This window comes from Hippopotamus amphibius, chromosome 10 (genome assembly GCF_030028045.1).
Source record: "Hippopotamus amphibius kiboko isolate mHipAmp2 chromosome 10, mHipAmp2.hap2, whole genome shotgun sequence".
In the NCBI taxonomy this organism is placed as follows: Eukaryota; Metazoa; Chordata; class Mammalia; order Artiodactyla; family Hippopotamidae; genus Hippopotamus; species Hippopotamus amphibius.
The window spans coordinates 13,959,887-13,986,032 of record NC_080195.1 but is presented as its reverse complement, the minus strand read 5'-3'; the positions used below and the strand labels follow the sequence as shown (position 1 = coordinate 13,986,032).

Here is a 26,146-nt window from a genome sequence, read left to right as displayed (position 1 = left end):
TGAGGAATATTTCAAAACTTTGTTTTCATAGGCCTCCATAACCGAATTGTGTACTCATTAGTAAAGGATATTCTTATGTGTTTATTTGGGGTCAAATTAAGTCAATTGGTAATAAGAGGCCTGAAATAAGGAGATATATTTCCATAGAAGAGAGAGAACTGTGGTATTCTTACTTACAAATGTGAATGAACAGATTTACATTATTGTCAAGTAAAATGTAAATTTACCATGGACCTTTTTTTAAATGACAAAAGTTACTCCTTTAATTTAGTCTTAAAATAAATTTAATGTACTGAATTTCTGGAACCAAGTGCTACTTGCAATTTGTGATGAAAGGCATTTACCCGTTCTTTCTGAAGCGGCCAGTTCAAGATGCAGTGAGATTTAAACATCCCTCTTCGCAAACAGAGTGCATGGTTCAGTTTATAATCCGGAATATCCTCAAGAAAGATCAATATAATGGAATCCAGATTTTGTTCAATAGCTTGCTGAACTGCGTGGTGCACCTTGAATCTAAGTTAAAAAAAATAACTGAATTAAGCTATATATGAATACACAGTTTTTAACAGCCCAAAGCTCTAAAATTAACATTCCCTCATAATTAACTTCAATCTATCACTAAAAATCAGGTTCCGTTTCTTCTTAACTTTATTTTTAAAATATTTTGAGTTGTCAGTAATAATGTTAGTAATATTTAAAAGCTCAATTTAAGAACAAGAATACACTTCAAATTTCAGAGTGTTCACCTACCTTTTGCATAATGGATCTTTCAGTAGATTCTGTGTAATCATAAAAATAATTTTTCTGCTCCTTCTGATGCTATTAACAATTGCTTCAAGTTCAAGGACACCTGCTTCAAAGTCCCTTTCTTCCAGACAAAATCTGAGAGTATGATCTTCTTCTTCCATTGGGGAGAAGTGTTCCCAGACCCAGTCCCTATCTTTATAGGCATGAACTATATATGCTGCATAGTCAAACTGCTCTGGCTGTTTGTCTATTTCTTTGAAACCAAGAACTCGATGCACTGAAACATTCCAATAAAAAGATATCCTCCAGCCTTCAAAATGGATGAGCAGTACAATAAAGATAAAAATCAATAGGATACTGGTATTGATAATGAAGAGGAGTTCAAATGGGGCACTGTCTTTGCAGGGTGATATATCAAAAAGCATCACTGGGAAACCATGATACTGAGGTGGAGTGTTGCAGAGGTAATGGCTTGATAGTTCAGAGATGTTGGTGTGGGTACTACTGTTAATCCAAGTGACAAACCAGGCAATGCTTTCACATGTACAATCAAAAGGATTAAAGCGCATGTCTAAATCACTCAGGGTTTTGAATGCTGGCCCAAAAACCTTCTTTTCAACAGATGTTATGAGATTCTTCTGAAGGCTTAAAGACTTTAGCGACACTTGATTATCGAAGACAGATGGTGGAAGGATATTTAAATTATTCAATCCTAAATCGATGCTCTTCAATTCAGTTAAGTCCTTGAAGACCCCTGCTGGGATCTCGTCAAAGCCATTAGACTCTAAGTTAAGGATGTGGAGGTGAGAAAGACCCTTCAGAAACTGAACGGGACCACCAGGGTTTGCATGCTTCCACAGCCGAGCTAAGTTGTTATGCTGCAAATCCAGAATTTCTAGTTTCTCAAGACCCTTCAACAGTTCATCATTTATGTTGGCTAGGTTGTTGTTGCTTAGATCCAGAATGGTCAGGTTAAGAAGAGGGTGAAAAGGTGAAGGGGAGATAGCCACATTTTTAAGGGCCACCCTTCGGAGCATCAGTCGTTGAAGGCTGGGAACCAAGGCAAAAGAGTTGCTAGTCAGCTCTAGGTATTTGTTGTAGGAAAGGTAGATTTCAACAATATTTTCTAGACCTCTCCATTCCTGGCCTGTGAGTTCTTGCCCAATTTCATTAAGGCCAAGGTCAAGTACATGTAGGTGGCCCAACCGAGAAAAAGCACCACTCTCTATTTTTGAGATTTTATTTCTGGTTAGGTTGAGTATGAGCAGAGGAGAACCAGCGAGCGATAAAAATGTTTCATTTGTTAAAGTTCGCAAACTTGAGAAGGAGTTGGATAGACTTAAATATCTCAGCCTTGTCAATCCCGTGAAAGTATTGCTTTTTATGCCTGCAAAGTTGTTATCTTCCATGTTGAGATCCTCCAGACATTTTAGCCACTGAAAGGAAAAATCATCAATCTTGGGAAGAGAAGCCAGGGAAGTGCTTTGTTTAGTAAAAGAGTGTCTCAAATTTAGGTATCTCACATTGGAAAGCCCATAAAAAGAGCGAGAAGACAAATGCTCTATGTTATTATACTCCAGAAAGAGATATTCTAGATGTGGAAGCCAAGCAAAGGAATCATTACCAATCACACTTAAGCTGTTATGGGAAAGATCGAGCATGGTGAGATTTGTCTGCTTCAGTCCAATGAAAGTTGTGTTGCTGGTTCTGTACAGCTGGTTGTTGCTCAGGGACAGATTCTGAATGCTTGTGTTTGATAATTCCAAGCAGAGCTTCTCTGTGAGACTGGGGCTCAGTTTGGCATTGTCCAGAGAGAGGCCAAATAATTTTCCAATTGCATGGAAACACCCTGGAGATAACTAAGAGTAGGACAGAAAAAGAGGTTAATAACCGAAACGTGATGAATCTGTATGACCCTTGAAAAACAGGCATATTCTTGACTCAATCCCCTTTCCTCTTGCACCACCTTCTCTGGGTTTTCTCTCCATCCCTCTGTCTCCGAGCTCCTTCCTCTGTGCCTGTGTCACCCACCTCCTGCTCCAGCCCTGCCTCCCCTGGTCCCTGGCTGCTACTCAGTATCCACGGCTCAGCTTAGATGCCACTTCTTCAGAGGGTCTTCCCTGATCTCCCAGGCTAGGTTAAGCCTCCTGGTACTTGTACTTCATCACGCGGAGTATCTCTGTAATTAATAAACTATTTGTAAAGTTTATTATTTATAATCACCTCTGGGACAGATACTGTTTCTGTCTTGGGGACCACTGCGCTCAGTGACCACCCTGGAATGAATGGGTGGATTTTATTACGAAACATTGACACACACTCTCCCTTCTGTGACTCTGAGCTCCAGCCATCCTCCCTGTGTTCCCACCAAGGTTTTCTCCTATTTCGTTACGGTGTTTCCAGCTCCCTCCTGCTCTGCCCCCTCATTCCCAGAAGCCTTGGCTGCTCTGGGACTCAGCACTGGAACAAGAGAGCAGAAGGCAGGAGAGAAGGAGTCCAGAGAGGACAGAGGTCAATTCTACTGGGAGAGCAAAGAGGCTCCGATTTCTACTGTGTGACTTGTGAGATATTAGGGCTAATGGAAGACACGACAGAAATGTGGAAGAGAGTCAAAATACAAAGCAGGAAGTGATTAATTAATTATAGTAAATCTGTAGGATAGGAGTATTTTGCAGTCACTAAAATTACGTTTTTGAATACTTCTTAATGACATGGAGGTTATTCATGATATGATATTACTTTTAAAAGGCAGGATACACCGTCATCCTCAGAGAGGCGACATAGCACAGCTGCTGAGAGCAGGGGCCCTGGTCTAACACTGCCCGAAACCCAGCTCTGTCACCAGCCATCACCTCTGAGACTTTGGACAGGGGCCTTAATCTTTCTTCATCTCAATTTACTCTTGCGTAAAGCAACGATAAGCATAAATTGGCTACAGGACTATATAAAATTGTGCTAAAAAAGAACTCGTCGCAGTGCCTGACACACAGGTAAGGACCTATGAATTTCAGTTGCTGTTGTTTTTTCTTTTATTACATGAAGAAAAGTTGGAGACAAACATACCCAAATGCTATACCATTGGTTGTCCTTGGACTATGGGCTTTTGGATAATTTTTATTTTTCTCCTCATTACTTATATATATTACATTTATTTATATATTTCTACAATAAATGTCCTCAACCAAAAAAAGCTGTCCAAAAATGAACATGAGGAGCTTGCATAAAATATTTAGTTATTATCTCAGAATAATTTCATTCACAGTCTATTTTTATGTCTGAAAATTAATACAGTTTAAAAAATCTGATTGTGTTTAGAATTCCCAATATTCTTATTCTTGGTTTGTAAAGGAATAAAATACAAACACACTTGTATGCAAAGCTAATTAACAAACTGAAGATCATGCACCCAAAAAGAGAAGGTTACTTAGGTTTACTGCATTATAGGAAGGTGTTTGTAAAAATATAATGCTAGTTATCATTTATTGAATACTTACTATATGCCAGACACTGTGCTAAATTCTTTGCCACACAAGCCTATGCGGAAGAGTTGTTATTATACCAATTTTAAAACTGGGGAACTGGAGCAGAGAGAACTTGAATAATTTGTGCAATTACACAATTATTAACAGATAAAGCCCAGATAGGGAGTCAGCTAACCCAACTCTAAAGCCTGTACTCTTAACCATCACACTATTTTAATTCTTCCAGGGATTTTGTGCAATAGATAATATTATTTCCACTTTACAGGCAAGGAAACTAGACCCAGAAAGGTTAAGTAACTTCCCCAAGGCCAAAGTCCTGGTCTGTAATGGAGCAGAGATTCTAACCCACTTCTGTTTGACAGTGGAGGCCCAGCTCCTAATTGCTACCAAACTCCCTTTCTTGTGAGGATGACATCAATGGAATCAACGATGCCCTTGGCATCAATGACATCAATTGATGACATCAATGTGAAGGATTTCTAGAAGACATGACAAAGGTTATCACCCCTTTCTCTATCTCTATCTTTAGATTCTTATCCATGTGACATGATTAGGGGCTGCCCGCACTTGAAAGTCCAACACAAAAATTTTTATCTTACCTCTTTTATTTGATTTGATGATAGCTCTAATCTTTTTAAAGAAGAACTGCCAAGGAAATCAAGTTCTTCTTGTCTTAGTGCAAAAATGTTATTATTTGATAGTACAAGTTCTTGGAGATTTTCCAGTTGGAGCTGAGTTCCTAATTTAGTAGATGATAAACCATTATGAGCTAGGTCTAATTTGATTAAATTCTGAGGGGAAAAAATATGTATATAAGTTACAGTCTTGCCATGAAAAACAGTTCTTCTAAATGTACATGAAACAGAAAGAACTGCACAGCAAAATGTCACATCTCTATTATTCTATAGAAAACTGGCGGTAGGAGTAATAAAAAATCTTGGTTGTGATTGAAAATACCATTGCTACAAAGATTAATTTCTTAATTCAAAGAATCACTTTATTTCTCTTACCAAAATGAAAGGACTTAAGCTTACTTCTTGTGAAGTAACGAATATTCATAACAAGCATTTTTATTTAATTATGTATAATAAGCATTTATTTATGATGTAAGAGATATTCATGTGGCTTATCAAACATATAGTGTCATGCATCAGCCTTGAAACTAAACAACAACAAAAAAAGATGAAGAAATATTTTCTTAAGAAGCATGAGGAGAATATTCCCTGTTCATGAAATTTTTAAAAGATTGTTATATTGAGAAAGATTGGTAATTACGTCAATTTTGTATCATCATGACTAGTACAGAATATTAATGTTCTTGTTTTGTTTGTGCTATAGGATGCTTTGTCACTTTGTGCTACTTTTGAACATGTGAACTTCGGTAAAGCGTAAAGAATAGCTGATATATGTTAGGGCAAAATCTTATGTAATGTCTATTAAAGAGCTTAAGACTTCTATTTATGTTTTAAAAATAAAAAATAACATTTTGCCAGCAATTAAGCAGATTTCGAGGTCTTTGTGTCCAAAGACATTTCATCTACGTCAAAATCTAAGAAGGCCCAAGAAAGAATTTCAAATCCCTAGCTAGCAAGCAAATCACTTTATAAATGTTTCTAAGCATATTTAAATTTGTATATTATGCTTGGTATTTGAGGTCAAGGAATTCTCAGTTTTTATAAGCCCACAAAATGAAGAAAACAAAGAGTTTTGAAAATAGCTTTGATCAAAGAAAAGCACTTAATAATTGCCTCAGATTTAAAGACACTAGCATACATTTTTCATTGATTTAAAATTCAAGCAAAGTACTGACAAGAAAAAGATGGTAGCTATTGGAAAGAAATACTGTAGAAGATTTCTTAAATCAAAACTAGATAATTTTTAGCCAAACAATTTGCTTTATTATGCATCAATTTGTTAATTTTATTTAAATTAGAATTTGGACTCGACATTGTTTTCATTATTGCAGGTACTGAATCAGCAGTATTGAGAGTTTATTTGACATTCATCATGGGATATTCTGATTCCTCTCTGGTCTCTACCTCTTGTATCTAAGTTCTATTTCTAATGGAAGGATGAAAAAGAGGAGAGTCCCTTAAAATTAAGATTGAAACTGATTTAAGACGGTATTTGCTCTTTTGAAAATGTTCCAATAATAATGGCCATATTTTGTGTGGGGTCTCCCTCTTCCCATTCAGGTAGATCAGATTTCTTATTCTTCACCTTGATATTTAGATATGAAGCCTCAAGATGCATAAATGATTTGAAAACAATATTTGATAACATATTTTTCATTTCTTACATGGAAATGTTAATTTCCATCTTACCTTCAGGTTTTTAAAGGGATTGTTTTGAATTTTCTGGATTGAGTTGGACATCAGATGGAGTTCAGCCAAATTCGTGCAGAAGATAAAGGTTTTATCGGAAACATGAGAGAGCTCATTGTGATGTAGCTTCAAAATTTCCAACAAAGGGAGACTTTGGCACAATTCTGGCTCCAGCTTTGAGATAGAGTTAAATCCTCCATCCAAGATAATAAGTTGACTATATCTTGTAAAATTGGCAGGTGGTAATCTTCTGAGCTGATTATGGGTAAGATTCAATACTGTTATGTTTGTTGGGAGGTCATCAGGTATTTGAGTCAACTTCAGATGACTGCAGTCAGCTATTTCATGTCTAACAGTACATTTGTTGGTAGAAGCTGTGCACAGCACCCAAAAGGGCAACAGTCCCAAAAAGGAGTAGATATGGTAAAGCAAACGCCTGCTCATGATTTTGCCTTATAAAAGAAAAATATAAAAAGTAATGGACAGCATTAATAACACGTGCTTTCACATGCATTGGTTTATTCCTTGTAATATATATAACCAAATGTGACTGTGTGATCTCATTACTCATAACACTTATGACATACAGGTATGTATTATACAAGTAATACAGCAAATGGAAATAACTCATTCAGCACAAAAAAGGAACAAATGGAACATACAAACTCCCCCCTCGCTCTTTACCTCCATCCCAGTTGCAGCATTCCAAGGTAAACCTCTTGATGGTTTCTACGTTTAATTCTCATGGTCACTTCCACAAACCTAAATAATATGCTTATGTTTCTATTTCTTCATTTCTGGACCTTAAGTAGTTTCTTCCTACCAAAAGGATAAGGAACTTAATTATACTATTTCCTTATCCTTTTCACATTGTTCCTTAGTTATTTTTTATTTCATTTAATCTGCTGTTACATTTCTAACTTTAAAGCCTATTCCTAAAACTCTCCTCCCAATACCACAAGGGTACTACCTCTATTTACCAACTCAGGCACAGTCCCTGAAATATATTCCCCTCGTCTAGGTGATATTTACCTCTTCTGGAAGGGCTATAGCTAGAGATCAGAATTACTGTGAAGGATTAAGCCATTTGCAAGACAAGTAAGGATGGAAAGACTTTCCCAGATCTGAAGATACACTTCATCTGATGGAAAAGACTCACTAAATGCCAGGCAGGATGAGCGAAAAAGGAAAAATACACACTCTTCTGAAACTTCAGAATTGTGATCATTCACCAAAAAATCCTAAAACCTTCTAAGGAGAACATATAATCAATTACTTCCAAAGGAAAGAGATCCTGATTGCCACAAAGCTTTTCATCAGCAACATGAGCCACTAGAAAACAATAGTGCTAAGCTTTCAAAACATTCAGGAGCAACAATTTTGCACCCCAAATTTCCTATCAGGCTGAACGATTAAAGATAAGGGGAAAAGCATTTTGAGATAGGCACAGACACAGTAAGTTTACAACTAGGCAACCGGCATGAAAAAGTTATTCTAGAATGTGATTCAGTAAAACAAACAAAAACACAGGGAGAGAATTAAATCAGAGTGAAGAGCTGATGTTGCATGAGATGTAACAGAAATAAAGAAAGTGCAAAAGAGATGAAAAGTAGATTCACTGGGCCTTGCAATTTTGGAAAACCTAGGATTATATATTTATTTGTCTAAATGAAAGACAGTAATGTCTGGGATGTGGCGTCTGGAGCCAGGCTGCTTAATCATTATTTACAGTTTGACTTGTACAGTTTGGTTTGTAAATTCACAATATTTTCCCCTAAATTTGTGCAGACACACTCTAACACACAATCCTGCTGTAAAGCTGGGAGCCAACTTCCTGACACCAGCACCTCCTGAGGCTGACCAGCCCATGTTTGCTCATTTCTGACCTTCCTACACATCTGAACTTCTTTCCATGTCTCATCTTCTTCCGTTTTCCTTTATGAGGCCAAAGAAAGCCATTTGCTTACTCCTAGAAACACCTGAAGTGTTTTCTCCTCGTCAAGCCCATTGTAAAATGCCTGCTCCTGTCTCCTCTCCAGCCAAGAAAACTGAGAAAAGGAGATAAGCTCTTTAAAGCTCACACGGCTTTGCATTTTTAAGACAAAGATGTGGTTTTTTAAAAAGGCTATTGCAGAATGATTTCCATCGCTTCCCTAATGGCTTTCCGGGTTACAGAGCACTGCAAAGGAAAAAACAAAACAAAAAAACACTACTGCATAAAATGTTCTATCTTGTTAATTAGAAACTGTCGCTGTCACTTGTCCTGTGAGGTATGCCACGTCTCCCCACACCTATATCCTGTCCCCTTTCTTCTACTCTCCACGTTGAATGAGTCTGACTCAATCTCAAGCTCCAGATCAAAGAAAGACCAAAGAATGCTAAAGCCAAAGTGCCATCTAGCTTTCCCCAACAAGAGAGATCCTATCCCAATAAATATTTAAAACATATACCTTCACTTACTCTGACAACAGCTGACCATTCCTTTTTTCATTAGTCCAAATCCAGTTGTTCTCAGCTGGCAAGTGGGGCAAGTTTGCTGCAATCTTGAAAGTGAAACTAAAAGTAAAAAAAAAAAAAAAAAAAAGCCTTTTCTAGTTGGTATAGTCTAAGAGGGGCAAAGGAAAATAAAACTCAATCTCAGCAAGAGGTGTTTTACATTGCTTCTTAAAAATGTCTTGCTTTTTCTTCTTCATGTACAGTCCCTTGGGCTTTATTAAAAGGGTCACAGATTTAGCAACAGAGAAAGTTGAAAGAATTAAGCCCTCGCCTTATTGATATGGGCAGGACTAATACTCATGAGGTTAATGAATACCTATCTGAGAGTGAATTCCTCTATTTTATTTTTATTTTTTTAAAGAATCTAGCAGAGTGTGGTTAGAGGGACAGAAAAAAACTCAATCCCTAATCGAAGTTGAGTACTTTCACTTCTCTGATCGCCCTTTATCTTCTGAGCAACTTTGTAAGACAAGTAATGCAGAAATTAACCCTTTGATCAAAGAGATCAAGTTCCACAGCAGAGAAAGTGCTGGCCTTGACAAAGCCAGGAACCAGTCCTAACTCATGCTAGTCCACTTTACACGCTCAGAATCTGTTAGGGAACAAATAGATACGCCCAGAGAAAGTTCAGAGTCACTATTTAGTTATCAATGAGCTTCACGGACTTCAACTAGTGTAAAGAACGGGCTTGTCAAAAAATGAACACGTTCTCATGGTTGATATCACAAGATATGGTAACTATAATGTTATACAGTAAAATATAACAACTGGCAGGAACTGCAGAGATCACTGAATGCAGCTCCCTTGATTGACAAATGAGGAAAACGAAAGAGAGCCAGGTGAGGGATCTGCCTGAGGACATACCGTACGTTGCCATAATGCTTCATACAAACAAGCAAAGTAAGAAAACAGCCTGGAACAGTTGCAACACGTCCCTAGCTTGACCTGACTGCGGAATTGAGAGGAAGAAATAAACTTGTATCAGGGTGCAAAATGCCCTTTCCTGGGCCCCAGCCTTGGCTGGACCACCTTGTGGTTACCCTTTTCTGATTCTGCTGTCACATCTATGATATACTGGCATAAGCAGGCAACTGTCCTGAGTAAATGATTGTCCCCCGCATCTACCCATTGGGATGTGTGGTAAAACATTACTAGTGTTCAGCAGGTGTCTTCTCTGCGAGTCCCTGGAGGCAGGAGAGGGTGTTCTCTTTGTGTGTAACTCTCCGGCCTCTCTTCCATGTTAGGCTGTCACTTTGGGCTCCAATGAACCAGGCTGCTCTTCAGTATTCAGACCCTTGCATGGCCTCCACATTGACCCTGGACGTGGCTTTGGCCAACGGGATATGAATAAGCGTGCAGCAAGCCAAAGCTGGACAAGCATTTGCACATCTGGACTGTCCCTCTTCCTTTCAGAACCCAGTCGCCGTGCAGTGAGGAGCCTGGCCTAACGTCGTGCAAGGCAACATGGAGGAGAACCGAGAATCTGGCCAAGAGCTCCAAGTGAGCACCCAGGGCCCAGGCATCAAGTAAGCTGTGTTGGGAATGGATCTTCCAATCCCAGTTGAGTCGCCCCAGCCGATGCCCCATGGCGCTGAAATGAGCTGTCCCCACAAGTCCTGCCAAAATTCCAGAAGAGTATAAACAGATAAATGACTTGATGTTTTAAACCAAAAAAATCTGGAATGATGTGTTAGGTATCATCAGATAAATGAAATTCATTCCCTCCACAATCCTACACACGCATCTCTTAGGCCTTATCACTCCTTGCACATGTTTTCCATACTGTTAGTTGAACTCATGAATGGCTTCCAAAAAACAATTTTTATACATGGTCTCGTAATGCAATAATTGGTTTAGGCATAATACCAGTTTTCATCCAGATATTAATAGTCCTCAATTCATTCTGGCTTCTAAATACAACACAGGGCAGTTTCTCTCCAGTGTATATTTCTCAATCATGCCTTGACTTATTTAGCTATTATGGTGGTAGGTGCTATAGTGAAAAGGTTTATTTCCCCCTTTTTAAGAGAATTAAATCAAAACTGTGATATATGCCCATAAGTGGATTCGAAACAAACAAACAAACAAACAAACAGAAACAGACTCATAGATACAGAGAACAAACTGGTAGTTGCCAGAGAAGGGTGGGCGGGAGAACAGATGAAATAGGTGAAGAGGATGAAGAAGTACAAACTTCCAGTTACAAAATAAATGTCACGTGTGTAATGTACAGCATAGCAAATATAGTCAATAATCTTGGAACAGGTTTGCATGGTGACAGATGGTAACTAGACTTATTGTGGTGATCATAATATATAAAAATATTGAACCATTATGTTGTACACCTGAAACTAATATAATATTGTATGTTAATTATGATTCCAGAACAAAAATAATTCCCATGGGTTTATAATGTGAAGTATATCATGGACCTAGATAAACAGTTAGGTTTCCCTCAGAGCATCAGATAGTCATTCTGAACTGTGCTCACCTGTCTCCCTTCACAGCCACCATTCAGAAGGGACACGGTCCTGCTCTGAATTGTCTGAAATTCCAGAAGACATTTCTTTTTCTTTTCTCTTTGTGAACTCGTTCTCTAAAGTAAAGGTGCAGTTCCTCTTGCCAGTGTCATTTCCATTTCTGCTTACTGAGCTTCAGCTGGTTTAAATTAAGTGTGTTGTCAACCAGACAACACTCAGCAAGAACTTGAATGAGAGGAAAGAACAGTGCCCTTCCCGTTATTCTCATTCATGTCCACTGAGCAGGACTGAACTTGAACTTCCGCTCTGAAAAAGAACATTGGACACACAGAGCTTCTAGCTTAACTTGAGCTTTTCTTTCTTTCTTTTCTTTTCTTTTCTTTTTTTTTTTTTGGTAATTTTACATAGTGGTTGAAAAGTGGTGATATCTTCCTCTCTCTTATGAATCTGGGAGGTGGGTTTGTGTCAATGGGTCTCACTCGCCTTCACTGACAGTCTCAGGATATGGTGAAGAGCCCTTCAAACTCCATGCCTTAAATTTGATATTAATTTATTAATACAAAAAATAAAATTCCAGGTCCAGTGGTTAATACTCCACCCTTCCACTGCAGAGGGGGAACAGGTTTGATCCCTGGTCAGGGAACTAAGATCCCACGTGCCGTGTGGTGCAGCAAAAAATAAATAAAACAAAATAAAATAAAATTCCAGACCCAACTTCACTATCATCCTACACTTTCTATCTATCTATTTTTTATTTATTTATTTTCAATTTGGACATTTTTCCAGTATTTATTATGAGTAAATTGGCCTCCTAGAATTGTTCTACAGAATCATGATTTAGATAAATAACTCTTGTGGTGCGACCCCTATCTATGTGAGGAGGGGCAGCTCGATTTTAAATCAAAATCTGCTGTTAAGAGCATTTGCCCTTGTTACTCTTACTTTTTTCCTTTCTTTTAAATTGGAGTATAGTTGATATGCAATATTATATCATCCTACACTTTAAATATCCTAATTAACTTTGAATGAGCTGATGCCTACTGGGCATCCAGTGAATGGAGTCATAAATGTCACACAAAGCCATGAAGCAATCACACTTAACAGAAGGAAGTTCAAAGTATCAAAAGCAGCTAATAATTTACTGTAATCAGACGGAACTGTTCATTGGTGAGAGTTTAATGCCCATGCAGGTAGATCTGCATTTTATAATGCAAATTTTGAATCAACACAGGAAATTAAAGAGACTGTCCAGTGTTGAAAGGACAGGCAATTGCTTTTGAACTTGCTTCTTGCTTTTCTTCTAAGAGGAAGCTGTATCCCTGTCTGGGATGAGTTATAATAAGAATATGAGAACTGGTCCTGAAAAACGAGAAGTAAAAGCAGAAGGAAGGTGGGGAGACGGAAGTTTACTAGGCTAAAGATTTGGAGAAAAAGTATATAAACCTAATGAAATTCAGAAAGCTGTAAGCTAGAGTTTACAGCCTGTATAAAATGTTAATCTTATTCTTTACTTTACCTAGAAATAGGCCTATATAAGAGTTGAGTGTACACTTTAACATCAATATCATTTCAAAAGAAATGGTAGCATTTCTTTCTGTTTAAAGTACCTGTGGTACAGTGGCCTGGAATGTGAAAGGTCCACAAGGCAAGTGAGTGAGTAAGTTCTTCAAGAAGAGGAGCTGACCCACCCCTGGCCAGGGCCTCAACACTGGGTCAAGAGAGCATTTTAAAAACTATATTATAATTGACCCCTTGATGTCTTGACATTAGTTTTGAGTTCAGTTTTTTGGGGATATTTGAGGGTCCTAAATACAAGAATAGAGGACGGTTCTAGAGATTGGGCATAATTTGCCCTAAACTGAGTAGAAAACAATTTATCATGAGAGTAGAAAGTAAGAAAAGAAGTGCAAGGAGTCTTGGTGGCCAGCCCGTCACCAAGTTCCTCATTTATACAGTATCAGCCAAGAAAACAGACCTGAAATTTCTGGGGTCTCTAAAAATATCTTGGTTAGAGTTGAAAAGTGTGTTAAAATATGAGTTGTATTTTTTGTGACAATAATGTCTTGGTGTATTTCTTGGGTCATGGTGGGAGGTCTGGGAGTTACATTGTTGGAGGGTATAAATTAACCATTTAGGAAGGTATATGTAAAGGTTCATGGTATCTGTTTATAAGCAAAGGGAGGGGATGGTTGTGGTAGTCATGGCCAGGATGCAGAGTGGGGGGTCATGGTGGAAAGCTGGGAGAGGGAGTAAGAGAAGGCACCGGAAAGTGGGAGGCCTCTCCCCGGGGAGGCGAGGGGGAGGCTAATAGTTTTCATTTATTTTTAGAATGGCACAGATAATAGTAACTGCTGTAAGATTTCCCTTTGGTCATGGGAGTGCAAGGGTTTTGGCAGCGAGCAAGGTGTACACCAAGATCATGCAGTGAGCAGACAGTGAGCTCAGGAAGTGTAACAGCATCTCTAGTATTAAAGGAAGAAAAGCAATCAATGTCCCGCGTGGGCACTTTACAGAGGTAGCCATGGCAATGATCTGAGAGTCTGGGATGAAGTTATCTCTGCTGTGGGGAGCAATGTTATCTTTATATATATACACATATATATATATATAAATTAATTAATTTATTTATTTATTGGCTGTGTTGAGTCTTGCTGTACGCGGGCTTTCTCTAGTTGTGGTGAGTGGGAGTTACTCTCCATTGTGGTGCACAGGCTTCTCACTGCGGTGGCTTCTCTTATTGCAGAGCACCGGCTGTAGGCACACAGGCTTCAGTACTTGTGGCACTTAGGCTCAGTAGTTGTGGCGCACAGGCTTAGTTGCTCTGCGGCATGTGGGATCTTCCCGGTCCAGGGCTCGAATCCATGTCCCCTGCATTGGCAGGCAGATTCTTAACCACTGTGCCACCAGGGAAGCCCAGTAATGTTATCTTTAGCAACCAGCTCCTGGGCCAGGGCAATGCTGTCTTGGATGTGGGACCAGGGTATCCTGCCCACGTAGATACTCACTCAGGTTGATGTAGGTTATGTTTTTGTGACCATATGGTATCATAACAAGGTTGAGCCCCTCGTAGAATTTGAAGGCATGTGACTTTGACTCATATTTTGAATATCTAGGGGGCAAGAGATTCTAAGACCTCTTTGCTCTGAAAGGTACAACTTAGGCAATGACCCAAGAGTTTGTAAAAATGTGCAGATGGAAGCATTTGCTGACCAGAGCATCCTGTGCTAAGATTATTGCCTGAACCTTGGCCAACAGTGCTGACCCTTGGGTCCCATCCCTTATGAGGGACATCTTAGTTAAGAGATGGAAAGCATCCATACTTGAATGAGCGCCATCCCATATGATGGTGGCAATTCCATCTGTACAATACACAAACTCCCAATGTTATTCACTCATTTAATCCCAAGGGGCTCCCCAAGTAACCAAGGGGTCTGGAGGAAGGAATATGTTGATTCCAGAACCCCAAAATTACTACATGATATTGGACTTGTATGCCCTTAAGAGAATGTCAAATGAATCTCTTCTGAAGAGGCTGTCATCAATGTAATGTCATATTTGTGCTCCTGGAGAAAGATGGATGCAAGTCAGATCTTGTCCCCAAAGATAATGTGTGATGGTCAAATGTGGAGATAGCTACAGGTAGCCAGAGAAAGGTGCCCGGTGTCCCTCTGGAGATGAAGGCAAACTATAGCTGAGAAACTGTTGAAATAGGCACTGAGTAGAATATATTAGCCACATCTATAATAACGAGTATTCCCTGGTTGTTGATGGGATGTATGGAGTTAGTAATTTAATAATATTGGGTACTTGGTATGGGGGACTTCACAGATGGCCCACAGCATAAAGGTTGCAGTAACCCACCATGAGGCATCGTTTATTCGTTCCAGGTTTAAGAACATTTTTAAAAAGTGTAGAAGCAGTGAGGACAATCACTCATTCACTAATTAGGTCTCACGTAATAAGTCTCAATCATTGAAGGTCCTGTTTTAACTTACATTGGGCCATATTAACTACTTTAACTGGGATCTGTGGAGCGCTGTTTTGTCAAGTTGATTTGTAAATGCCAAAAACATAATTTGATTTCAATGTATTACTCCTTGTGCTGAATGTCTATGTTACCGTGGGATATTTCAGGGCAAAGGGTACTATGACCACGGAATATTTAGGCAAGGTATAATTATTTTTTTCTCTATTTTATAGTTAGTTGTTTTCCTGAGATTATAAAGACTACCATGCTTAAATTTGGTGGGATCCCCAGATGTGGCCAACAGTTATGACTCGAGCCCCGATACTGACTACGCCTTGAAGCTCTGTCAATTGGCGTATTTTAGCAAATACGAGGGTGAGTCAAAATTATCTGCACTCTGGTTATATTAAAACTTCTATAAATTCTACAGCCAGAGTGTGGATAATTTTTGACTCAACCTCTGCAACCTATGTTGCAGAGGCACAAAAGCCAATCAGCATCATTTCATCTTTTTGTTATATAAATTTTTTTTTAAAGAAGCAGAGATTTTTTTTTTATAAATGTATTTATTTTATTGGCTGTGTTGGGTCTTTTTTGCTGTGCGCAGGCTTTCTTTTAGTTGCGGTGAGTGGGGGCTACTCTTCGTTGTGGTGTGTGGGCTCCTCATTGCCGTGGCTTCTCTTGTTGTGGAGCACGGGCTCTAGGCATGTGGGTTTCAGTAGCTGTGGCACATGGGCTCAATAGTTGTGGCGCACGGGCTTAGTTGTACCACGGCATGTGGGATCTTCCTGGAGCAGGGATCGAACCCGTGTCTCCTGCATTGGCAGGCGGATTCTTAACCACTGCACCACCTAGGAAGCCCTTGTTATATAAATTTTTAAAGAAAATTTTGGATTCCAATGGGTCAGATTATGGACCTTTGTTTTAACTTAAATTTATATACTTAGATAATATATACATTTTGTATAATATATAAAAATATAAAATTAAATATTTCATCCCTCTGTATTCTTTTTTTTTTTTTTTTTCTGGTCGGGTGCTTCTAGCTGCTTAAAAGTCTCAGTTCTTAGTTTCTGTCCTTGTCTGATAACTCACTGGAGAACCTTCTAAATGAACACAGGCGGGGAAGGGCGAGTCACCCACCTCACGGGCAGCTGGCTGTCTTTCCCAGGGTTCCTAGTCCACCTCCCAGGGGCTGGGGTTTGCACTTCGAGGGCTACGGCAGCCTGACCTCGGGACAGCACCGTTAGTCCCCTTGTCCCAAATACCAGTCCTTTTGCATGTTGATACAGGCAGCACTTACTGAAGCCCAAGCATACTGGCTCAGGGTTTTGCACTATTTAAGCAATTGAGTAACTCAGGTAGGTGTTCTGGAGAGGGGAGTCCAGTACAGGAATAAGATATTGGTGTCCTTGGCCCAAGGGCCCCCTTTGGATTAAGCCTTGGGCTACTGGTCTCCAAGGATGCATCTCCTGATCCCCCCAAGAGCGTGGGGAGCATGTTGGCTGGAGAGAGACAAGGCATGCAGTGCAAGGAGGACAGGTGCAGGGGGCAGAGCGCCACCTGAGCAACATCGACACCGAGACTGGGGTGTGGATTCTCTACCGTGAGCGAGCCCAGCCAACCTTTCTCCACAGGGCGCACAGGAAACACAGGGACGCATCAAGGTTCTGCGCCAAGTAATAATAACGAAACACCGATGCTGAAGACGAGAAGGGCCCTGGAACCAGCCTCTGCCAAACACAGGCTGTGACCCGAAGCACAGAACACCCCACCCCGGACGGGACAGTGCAGCTGAGGGCCCCGCACGCCTGCTGCCCTAAAGTGGGCCCTACCTGAGCTAGTATCTAGCAGCCCCGTGTAGCCAGTTAGGACTGTTCGTTTTAAATACTCCCTGGTCCAGGATATCAGCATAAGGAGAGATGTGGCAATCACCGGCAGACACAGCAGCAAGCTGCAAGGTTAAAGTGCAAGTTCATCAGAGGTACAGATGCTGACCTAAGTGGCTCTCACGGGAGCAGGGAACCAATTAGTAAGACAAGAGCAGCCCCTTCACAAAGCTATTCAAGAGTCTACGGTCGGTCCTGTCCACGCCATCCTGCTGACAGCGCCGATTGTTTTATAAGATTTAAAGATTCTTTTGATGGTGAAGTAGGACACAATAACACTCAAATAGAAGGCAGCTCCAAACAGGAGAAGGCTGCCAGGCAGGCCCGCACAGGGAGTTGCAGCTGGGGACAGGGTAGCAGCAGGCTAGGCTGTGGGCACAATGTATGTAGGGCAGCTGGGTGGGCTCAGCTGGTTTTTCATGGCTCCCTGCGGATTGACTCATTTGAATAATTCCAGTGGAATCTGTCCCTACTGGTCTGGTACCTAACTAACCCCGGGGGCAATTAGGGCAGATGTATAGTGGCCTTTGTGTGAAAGCCCAATAAGGGAAGTGGCTGGGGTGTGGACTTAATCAATTGCTCAAGAACGATTGACCAGCTTCAAGCCAGGACCTCAAAACAGGGTCAAGACAATGTTAGAAAACACAAAACAAACCAAAACTGTATGACATCAGCAAACTAGGAATAGAGGAAACTTCCTCAGCATAATAAAAGCTGTTATGAAAACCCCACAGCTAACATCGTACGCAGTGATGAAAGACTGAAAGGGTCTCCCCTAATACTGCGAACAAGACAAGGATGCCCGCTTTTGCCACTTCTCCTTCACTCATGTTATGAGTGAAGCTGAGCTTTTTTCATATTTATTTATTTGTATTTGTTTTTCACCAAAGTATCTGATTGTCTCTTTCCAGTTTTTCCGCTGTTTATATATTTTTTTCATATTACTTGCAAGTTTTTGTTTGTTTTTGTTTTTTGGTTTTTTTTGGGGGCGGGGTGGGAGGTGTGGCACTGCTCGGCTTATGGGATTTTAGTTTCCCCAAAAGGAATTGAACCTGGGCCCCCAGTAGAGAAAGCGCCAAGTCCTACCCACTGGACCGTCAGGGAACTCCCTTGTAAGTCTTTTAATATTAAGAAAATTAACTTTTTGTCATACACCCTGTCATGTTTGCCTGGTTTGTTGTTTTTCAATTTTTTCTTTTTGAGTGTTGTTTTAGGCCATGAATAAGTTTCGTATAATATTTATCCATCTGCTCACAGTGTTGGAATTTTGTGTCTTGCTTAGAAAGGCTTTTTCACTCCATACTCTTTACTTTCATTCAGGGAACTTGGTTCCTAAATATACTCTCCAAAATGATTAAAATATTATGTTAAAAACTTTCACTGTGCCAATAGGGGGTTGGTCAATAATATTTGCTAACTCAATAAACAGAATACTTGCAGAGCAGTTAAAAACGAGGTGTGTGTGTGTGTATATAGATATATATTTACCATTTTAGAAAGATTTTCAAGTTATGTTGTTAAATGATATAGGCAAATTGCAAAATAATGCATGACTCCATTTGTGTAAAAAGAGAAAAAAGGACCTACATCTCTAAATTATATTCTTTTATATTCTTAGAAAAGGTCTAGATAGTTCCATAAGACTGTGTGAATAATAGTTACTTCCAGAGAGTTGGGGTGGGAAAACTCCAGGTATGTGTGGGAAGGAAAAAGGATTTAATTGTCATAGTAAACTCTCTTATGTTGTTTAAATTTTTATCATGTCCGTGTTCTGTTTTTATAATAAAGAGTGAATATTAAGATGCACAGGCTTGGAAGATACGGCAGTGGTAGGAGATAGTCTTTGAATCTCCCTGAATCATCACATTAAAAGCAGATACAGCAATTAGATAGCAAATCCCCAAAACCATGGACTGCATCAAAAACAAAACTAGTTGGCAAAGTATCAGAGGGTGAAGATAAGTTATCAACAGCATCATATCAGCAACCCCGAAGAAGAAATTAGAGGGCTGTGGCATTTGACAAACCTAAGTAAACTTTCAGCTTATGGATGTGGAAGTTTACATGCAGCCAGATCCCTAAAATTCCCCCTCATATAAACCCAGTAATATTAAAGAGATAAACCTTTGTTTTCTTGCTAACTTGAATTTACCAATGTCTCTATCCTTAAAGTATCAGATAAATCAACTATAAAGTTTTAGAAGAGGTAGATGAAATCTTTTAACATTTCACTGCTATAATAGTTCTACTACTAAGTTTAAATACTTTAGCAATAAACATACCTTAGTCCTAAATCAAACTATTCTAGGATGCTCTGGAGACCTTAAAAAAAGGCTACTTTGGCCCAACACTCTTTTACATCCATTCACAGAGAAAATGCTTCTTTGTTCCAAATTTGAGCAGTTTAATGACCCAGAACATTATGGAATGGTTAGTCCTTGTACAGAACAAAATTCTCGGCAAGAATGTAATTAACTTGACCATTGAAAGAGGGCTCGTGAACCAGTCAAAAGCAACGTGAGAGAACATTTCTCCCATTTTTTTGGTTTATATTTTTGGAAAGTTCTTGATGAGGCGTAGCAAAAGGTACACAAGATCCTTAGGAACTGGCTACTGTGCTGAGCAAGGAGAGAATCTGACAATCTCCCCTTCTGTGCTGAGGCTGCAGATCTGCTGTTGCTTCATGAAGTCACTGAGCCAAGATTTCTGGAGAAAAGACTCGTTTGTAAAGTACCTGCCTCTCACACAGTCGATGTGTTGATAATGTTAGTTCCTGGTACTGCCAGCCACTCAGATGCAGGGACCTGCACTTTGGCATTCGTAAATGCCGTACAAAGTTATGAAACTCCTCTTCCTTTGCCTCACAATTTGGGTGTGTTCCAATTTTTAAATGATCATTTCAGCTGCGTTGCACTTTTCACAACATCAAATGGTCACTTCTGGATATAGTTTTAAACTAGTCTAACAAAAATGATGGGAAATAGATTAAGGAAATAGGAGACAGATAAGGAGGAAGTTGACTTTTCAGATTTATACTTAGACAAGAATGTAAAGCATTTCTGACAGAAAGGCAGCACAGCACAGCAGTGAAAATCAGAGTTTTGTAATCCGAAAGACTGAGGTTCACATCACAGCTCCGTCAGTCAATGATTACGGGTGACCCTGGGTAGTCTTAATTTCTACATCTGAATAACAGTTATGGTGACGCTACCTTAGAGGACTATTGTGAGGATTAAATGAAATAGTGTATGTACACGTCTGGCATGTAGTAAATATACAATGAATGATCATAACTATCGTTAGTATCTCTCCGTGATAATTTTACCTTCCTATTCAATACTTTTTAGCAATATGCTTATTACGATTAAATACCCTTATGACTCCGTATTTTGCTTAATGTAATCATTTATTTTTACCAGATATGGTTGTATATATAGGTATGATACACTCTATCTCCTCCCTTTCTTCCTTCCTTCTAGAATTACATATAAATCTCTATAGTCTATGATGTAGTTGCTGATGTTCAAGTTCACCTGTAGAGGTTACATCCTAGGCTATGTTTATTCTTATTGCAGTGGGAGCCAGAGTCGTGTCCTGTACCTGAACTGCCAAGTCAGTAACTGGGTCACGATTACTGCCTTGCCTTAGATTTGGGGGATTTCCTTGGATACCGTGGAGGAAAGTCATCTGGTGCTGGGAACGCCTGATCTTCTGCTTTGGAGCTTTTCTCAGGGTTATGCAGCAGAAGAGGCCCGTCCTGCTGTGTCCCTCATTCAACTTCCGGTTCTGTGGTTGTGTAACACTGCAGTTCCTTTGGGTTGTGAGAGGCATCAAGGAGCATGCCATTTCAAGATGCAACGCTAGATGGAGCAAAGAGATCAATTTTTTTTTTCCATTTATGTGAAAATTCTAAATACTGGCAAACTTGAATTTCATTTTAAAATTCGGCGACTGAATAGGGGACTCAGAGATTTGAGTACTTAGACACTTGAGTTTGCTCTGTCCCCTCTTTCCTCTTCTCTGTTTTCTTGTTTTCCTTGTTTGGACCTGCCGCAGCCTCAAGATTGGGGCTCCCTTGCAGGGGTAGAAAAAGGAGAGGGTTTTCCTGCTGGCTGTCCAGATGTAAGTGAAAGATGCACAGGGACGACTGTCTTATGTCTATGGAAACTCAGGGGACCGATGTCCACATTTGCTTGACATGTGGACATCATCTTGGGCTGCTTGTCTTCTAAATCTGGAAGGCTGGAATGTGGCTGTGGCCAACCTCTGTCTTCAGCATCCTTCTCTGCCCCTTCACTGGGTCAGGCTCAACAGTGAGCCTACCTGTCGGTATCACAGGGGTTGCCCCCTCCCATTTTTTTCCCCAGCCTTCCCTGTATAGCGCTCCTTTTTTCTACAACTTCATTTCTCTTATCGACATCCCTGCCTAGAAGAGCACAACTTTTCATCAGTTCCCTCCTGTGGCAGATGAATTAAATCAGATTATACTACTGTCACTTTCCCCATTTAAAGAGCTCATAGTTCTTGGTCAAGACAAGTTTATCCCTTTTTTCTTCCCTTCTGTTCCCTGTATGTCATCTCTCACACAACCTTCCGCAAAGTTTATTCTAAATAAGCAGTTGTTCAGTCAATGAAGGGACTGCTAAGTGGATGAAGGACTAGCACCCTTGACCTCCTCTGTCTCTAACACTTGCTTTCCTGTTCTCTCCCCACCTGACCCCCACCTCCCATTCTCTCTGCTTGTCCTGATCATTTAATCGTCTTTTGCCAGTAATTGAATGTAGGGCCCTCGCTCAAATTCCTCCCTTTCAAGTTAATTCATTCGTGTAATCTTTCCTGTTGCTCTCCCATTGCTTCCCTGCTGTGTCATTTTAATTGCTAGTGTTTCGGTATTTTGTTTTCCACATTTATCTCTGGCTTATGTGCCTTAGATTTCTGCTCACTAAAATAGATGGAGATATTTTTTGAAATGGCAGATTTGGATTCATCTCAGCTTGCAAATGAAATTTGAACCTGAGTGCTAAGTTTGTAAAAATAAAACTGAACTGGTAGCTTGGTTCGTTGGGGAGTATCAGGTAAGCATAGGGAGTGAATTAGCTTTAATTCTTCAGAGGATGATCCATGGGTCAACAGTCTTAGATGCAAATGAAAACATTACAGGAGCCTGCTGCTCACCTCCACCTGGGCAATTCCCAGCCGTTACCAACAGATAACTGATGTTCTGCAACATAGAGGAATAATTTTCTCTACCTGTTTCCCATTATTTATATTAAATATCAGGAGAAAATTTTCTCCCATCATGTGCCAGTCCATTAAAACATCCACGAGTGTGTACAAAAGCATATTTACTTCTTTATATTTAAAACTAAGAATGACTAAGATCGTGATAGGTAATTGTATATTTTAAGAATTATTTATCAAAAAGTTGATGTGTGTAAAAAATAACAGTTTTTTCACACCACTAAGCGTTTCATAAGAATTTAATTCTACTTGTAATAACATAAACGGGTAGATGTTTAGATGTTAATTAGGAAAAATAGCTGGAAATGTTGGTTTTTTTTTTTTAAGAATCATCCTAAGTCTGTAGAAGTATTTCCCTACCTCTGGGGGTGGGACGTGAGAATGGGATGAACCACAGTGCTACAGCAGGGGACTGGGAATCCACATGTGCATTAAGAGTTATTGGGGCTTCCCTGGTGGTCCAGCGGTTAAGACTTCGCCTTCCAATGTAGGGGTTGTGGGTTTGATCCCTGGTCGGGAAGCTAAGATCCCACGTGCCTCATGGCCAAAACACCAAAACATAAAACAGAAGCAATATTGTAACCAATTCAATAAAAACTTAAAAAAAAAAAAGGTCCACGTAAAAAAAAAAAATCTAAAAAAGAAAAAAAAGCAAAAAAACCCCCAAAAACAAAAAACCCAAACAAACGCTTAAAAACAAAAGGATAATATGTACACTGAATAAATAATAATGCTTGTAGGTTGTATGGTCAGGCACTCAGGAGGGCTGCCCTCTTGCCCTGTGTACATCCCTTGCTCGACCAGTCCCTGCCTCACCTACACCCTATTCACTTGACTGACCTTCCCTCTCACTCATAGAGCCTAATCAGTAACTGCCTACATACCTGCCCCGCCCCCAGCTAGCGACTGCTCTAATCTTTAGATCAGAACTATCTCCACTGTGATAGTTCATCCAAGGGGCAGTGAGGGCCGTGCTCCTCTGCTGGTTTCAATTGTCAATTCCCTCTATAACTGGTAACCTCCCTAACCCCCCACCCCACTCCCGCATCTGTCAAACCATTCATGCCTGTGTCACTGACTCTGGGCTCTTTCTTTGGTCTTGAGCTGGGCAAGCACAGAGCTTGCAGGCCTGCAGGGTGCAGCCCAGCCTATGCACGTAGTAATCTGCATGCATATAGGTACTGTTTTAATGAATGAAATAACATTTATTTAAAAGAAATGATAGGTTTGAGGGTTTTTGTTTGGTTGGTTAGCTGGTTTTTGCCTGTTCAAGTACAGACAATTTCCTCTGCTTTCTTCACCACATATTTATGTTATTAGAGGTACTAGGACCTCTCCTTTAGGTAGTTGGTTTAATTTCCTTCAGGGTATGTCAGTCACCTTTTTGGGTTTCCTGCTCTTGTTTTCTTGAGTATCTTCTTGTCTATACAGCAGTCTGCAGGTCACAGCCAAGAAGTCAGTTATAAGAGAAAGGCTGATTGTTCTACTGGTTGATATAAGTCTGAGGATTCTCAAAAAATAGAAACTGATGTTGATCATCTGCTCTTTCAAAGCAGGTCTTTCAGAGGCCAAAAATGATTACAGAAGACAATTTAGGTGATAGAAACAAACTTTAACACTTCATGAAATGGCCAGTATCTATTCTCAAGTGTCCACAGAACCATAAAATGCGGCAGAAGGCAGGACCCTTTTATAGGTTAGAGAATAAGGAAAATGGAAGATTAAACAGAAGATGAATAAGGAATAGCAAGTAAGTATAGAGCCCAGAGTCACCTTGGCAGTTGGGGACTGGCTGCCTGAGTAGACTGCGTTTCTGGTCACACGGAGCATCTACAGGGACACAAAAGTGATCTACAGCTCGGTTTGCCAATGTGGTACCCGGGTAGGAGTGGCTGCATCTTGGGCCTGGAAGTTAATTTCAACACCAACCATGGCTGAAAATAACTCAAGATGTTGAACTGACCTGGGCTTGACTGGGGTTCAGATGGATGAAATCTCTGCCTCTCTGTGGGGGATTAGGGGTTAGGGAAAACTGATGTGCCCAATTTCCTTTTTTTTCAAGTTTCCTGCCTCAGTGCCTTACAGTAAAAAGAAAGGACTTGATCATCAAGATGATTTCGGGTGTTATTTCACCATCTCCTTTTGCCTCTCACAGGACTCTTCATCAACAAAGTGGACACACCAACACTGGCTAAGCTGAACTGGGTGACTGGGCAGCAAAACTGTCCACATTGCACTCAGGTGGGTAAAGAAAATGTGGTTTCTCAATGTCTCTATAGCTGATCACATCTCACTCAGGAGTGTCAGTCTGCTGAGGTTGGTGATGATGGGGCAGGGCGGTGAACCCAGATTTAGTTCAGCCTGACTTTTTAATTTAAAATCCCCCTTCAGCAGATGCTCAGTTTCCCAGATTGCCTCTCTCTTCTTCTTCCCACCACCTCTCCCAACACCAAGGGAACAGACACAGCTGTTCACTCCCCTCCCTCAAAACTCCCCGCATCCACCACACTCTTCCAGTAAAGTGGGAGAGGTCCTCTGACCATGCCTTGCGTGGCACATGGTAACTTCTCTACCATCAGGGCAGAAGCTCTGTGATCCCAGCTTCTTTATATACGTAAGAGATTCATAAAACTCATTTTCTCTCTTTTCCCCTCTCTCTTCATCTCCCTCCACCTCCCCCCCCCCCCCCCCCCATTCCCTCTGGCTCACTCTTTTTTCTTTCTCATTCTCTTCTCTCCAAGTCTAGCCTTTGGTCTTATTGTTCTGCTGCCCACAGCAACAAAATTTCAGTTCCATAGTTAAAGCGTATTGCTGCAAGCAGGAATCCACATTTCCCTTGAAGTACCGAAATCTTTCACCTCAAAGGCTGGGATGCCCAGCCACTGAGATGGACCAGAAATGGAAATAATGTCTGAAAGGAAATAGCTCAGAAAATACATTTCAGAAAACATCATGTTAATTATGAACCAACCCTAATATAAAGGGAGATAAGGAACTTTCTTTTCAAGAACATCGCCACATGTCATATGGAGAAAAATGAGTCCATAAGGGTTGTTAACCTGGCCAAATGACAGAGCTTTAGGCGGGAAGATCACAAGGGAGAATCCCCACTGGAAAAAGAGAACTAATGCAGAAAGCTGATGGTTATTGAGACGTTTGGAACCATCGGATTAACTTGCTGCACACTCGTTTGCTTGTTCATTTTGGACTCTCTGAGATATGGAAGTCTGACAGATTCATCACTTGAAAGGAGTATGTCTCCGGACCAAGTCCAGGTTTCTCCAAGGCACCAGAACCATCCCCCCTGCCCCTGGGTAGCCAGATGGAGCAAAGCAGGCCCTCTTTACTCTCCCACCCGCAGCCTGAGGTGAGAGCCTGGGCCAGGGTCCCTGCCCTAACCCCTCCCCGGCAGGGCCGGGAGACTACCTCACTGTGACATTGTGACTGACCTTGATTGCGGTTCCTTTCTGGTGAAAGAAAAGGGAGGGCAAGAGGGGGCTCCTGAGCTAAGCGGTGGGGG

At 40.4% G+C, this 26,146-nt stretch overlaps 1 protein-coding gene across 3 annotated transcripts; it reads right to left on the bottom strand.

Annotated features, from left to right (window-relative positions):
- Positions 1-235: 235 nt before the first annotated feature.
- TLR3 (toll like receptor 3) lies at positions 236-11,610 on the bottom strand. 3 transcript variants are annotated; one of them, XM_057697741.1, is made up of 5 exons: positions 11,541-11,610; positions 9,014-9,109; positions 6,554-7,005; positions 751-2,606; positions 236-513 (listed from the first exon to the last, which is right to left on the bottom strand). In XM_057697741.1, the coding sequence occupies exons 2-5, from the start codon at positions 9,042-9,044 to the stop codon at positions 285-287; spliced, it is 2,568 nt and encodes an 855-aa protein (XP_057553724.1). In that variant the 5' UTR covers positions 9,045-9,109; positions 11,541-11,610; the 3' UTR covers positions 236-284. The 3 variants fall into 3 exon arrangements, with proteins under 3 accessions (XP_057553724.1, XP_057553726.1, XP_057553725.1); XM_057697743.1 differs by lacking the exon at positions 11,541-11,610 and adding an exon at positions 4,829-5,020 and having other exon boundaries at positions 9,014-9,080; XM_057697742.1 differs by lacking the exon at positions 11,541-11,610 and having other exon boundaries at positions 9,004-9,029.
- Positions 11,611-26,146: the final 14,536 nt, after the last annotated feature.

Bases quoted from the DNA above. Each gene is read 5' to 3' on its own strand.
- TLR3 (XM_057697743.1), bottom strand. From the start codon at position 9,044: ATGAAAAAAGGAATGGTCAGCTGTTGTCAGA. The intron at 5,021-6,553 runs GTAAGATGGAAA...TTTTCCCCTCAG, and splicing joins ATCCCTTTAAAAACCTGAAG to AATTTAATCAAATTAGACCT. The intron at 2,607-4,828 runs GTAAGATAAAAA...TCCTACTCTTAG, and splicing joins CATCAAATCAAATAAAAGAG to TTATCTCCAGGGTGTTTCCA.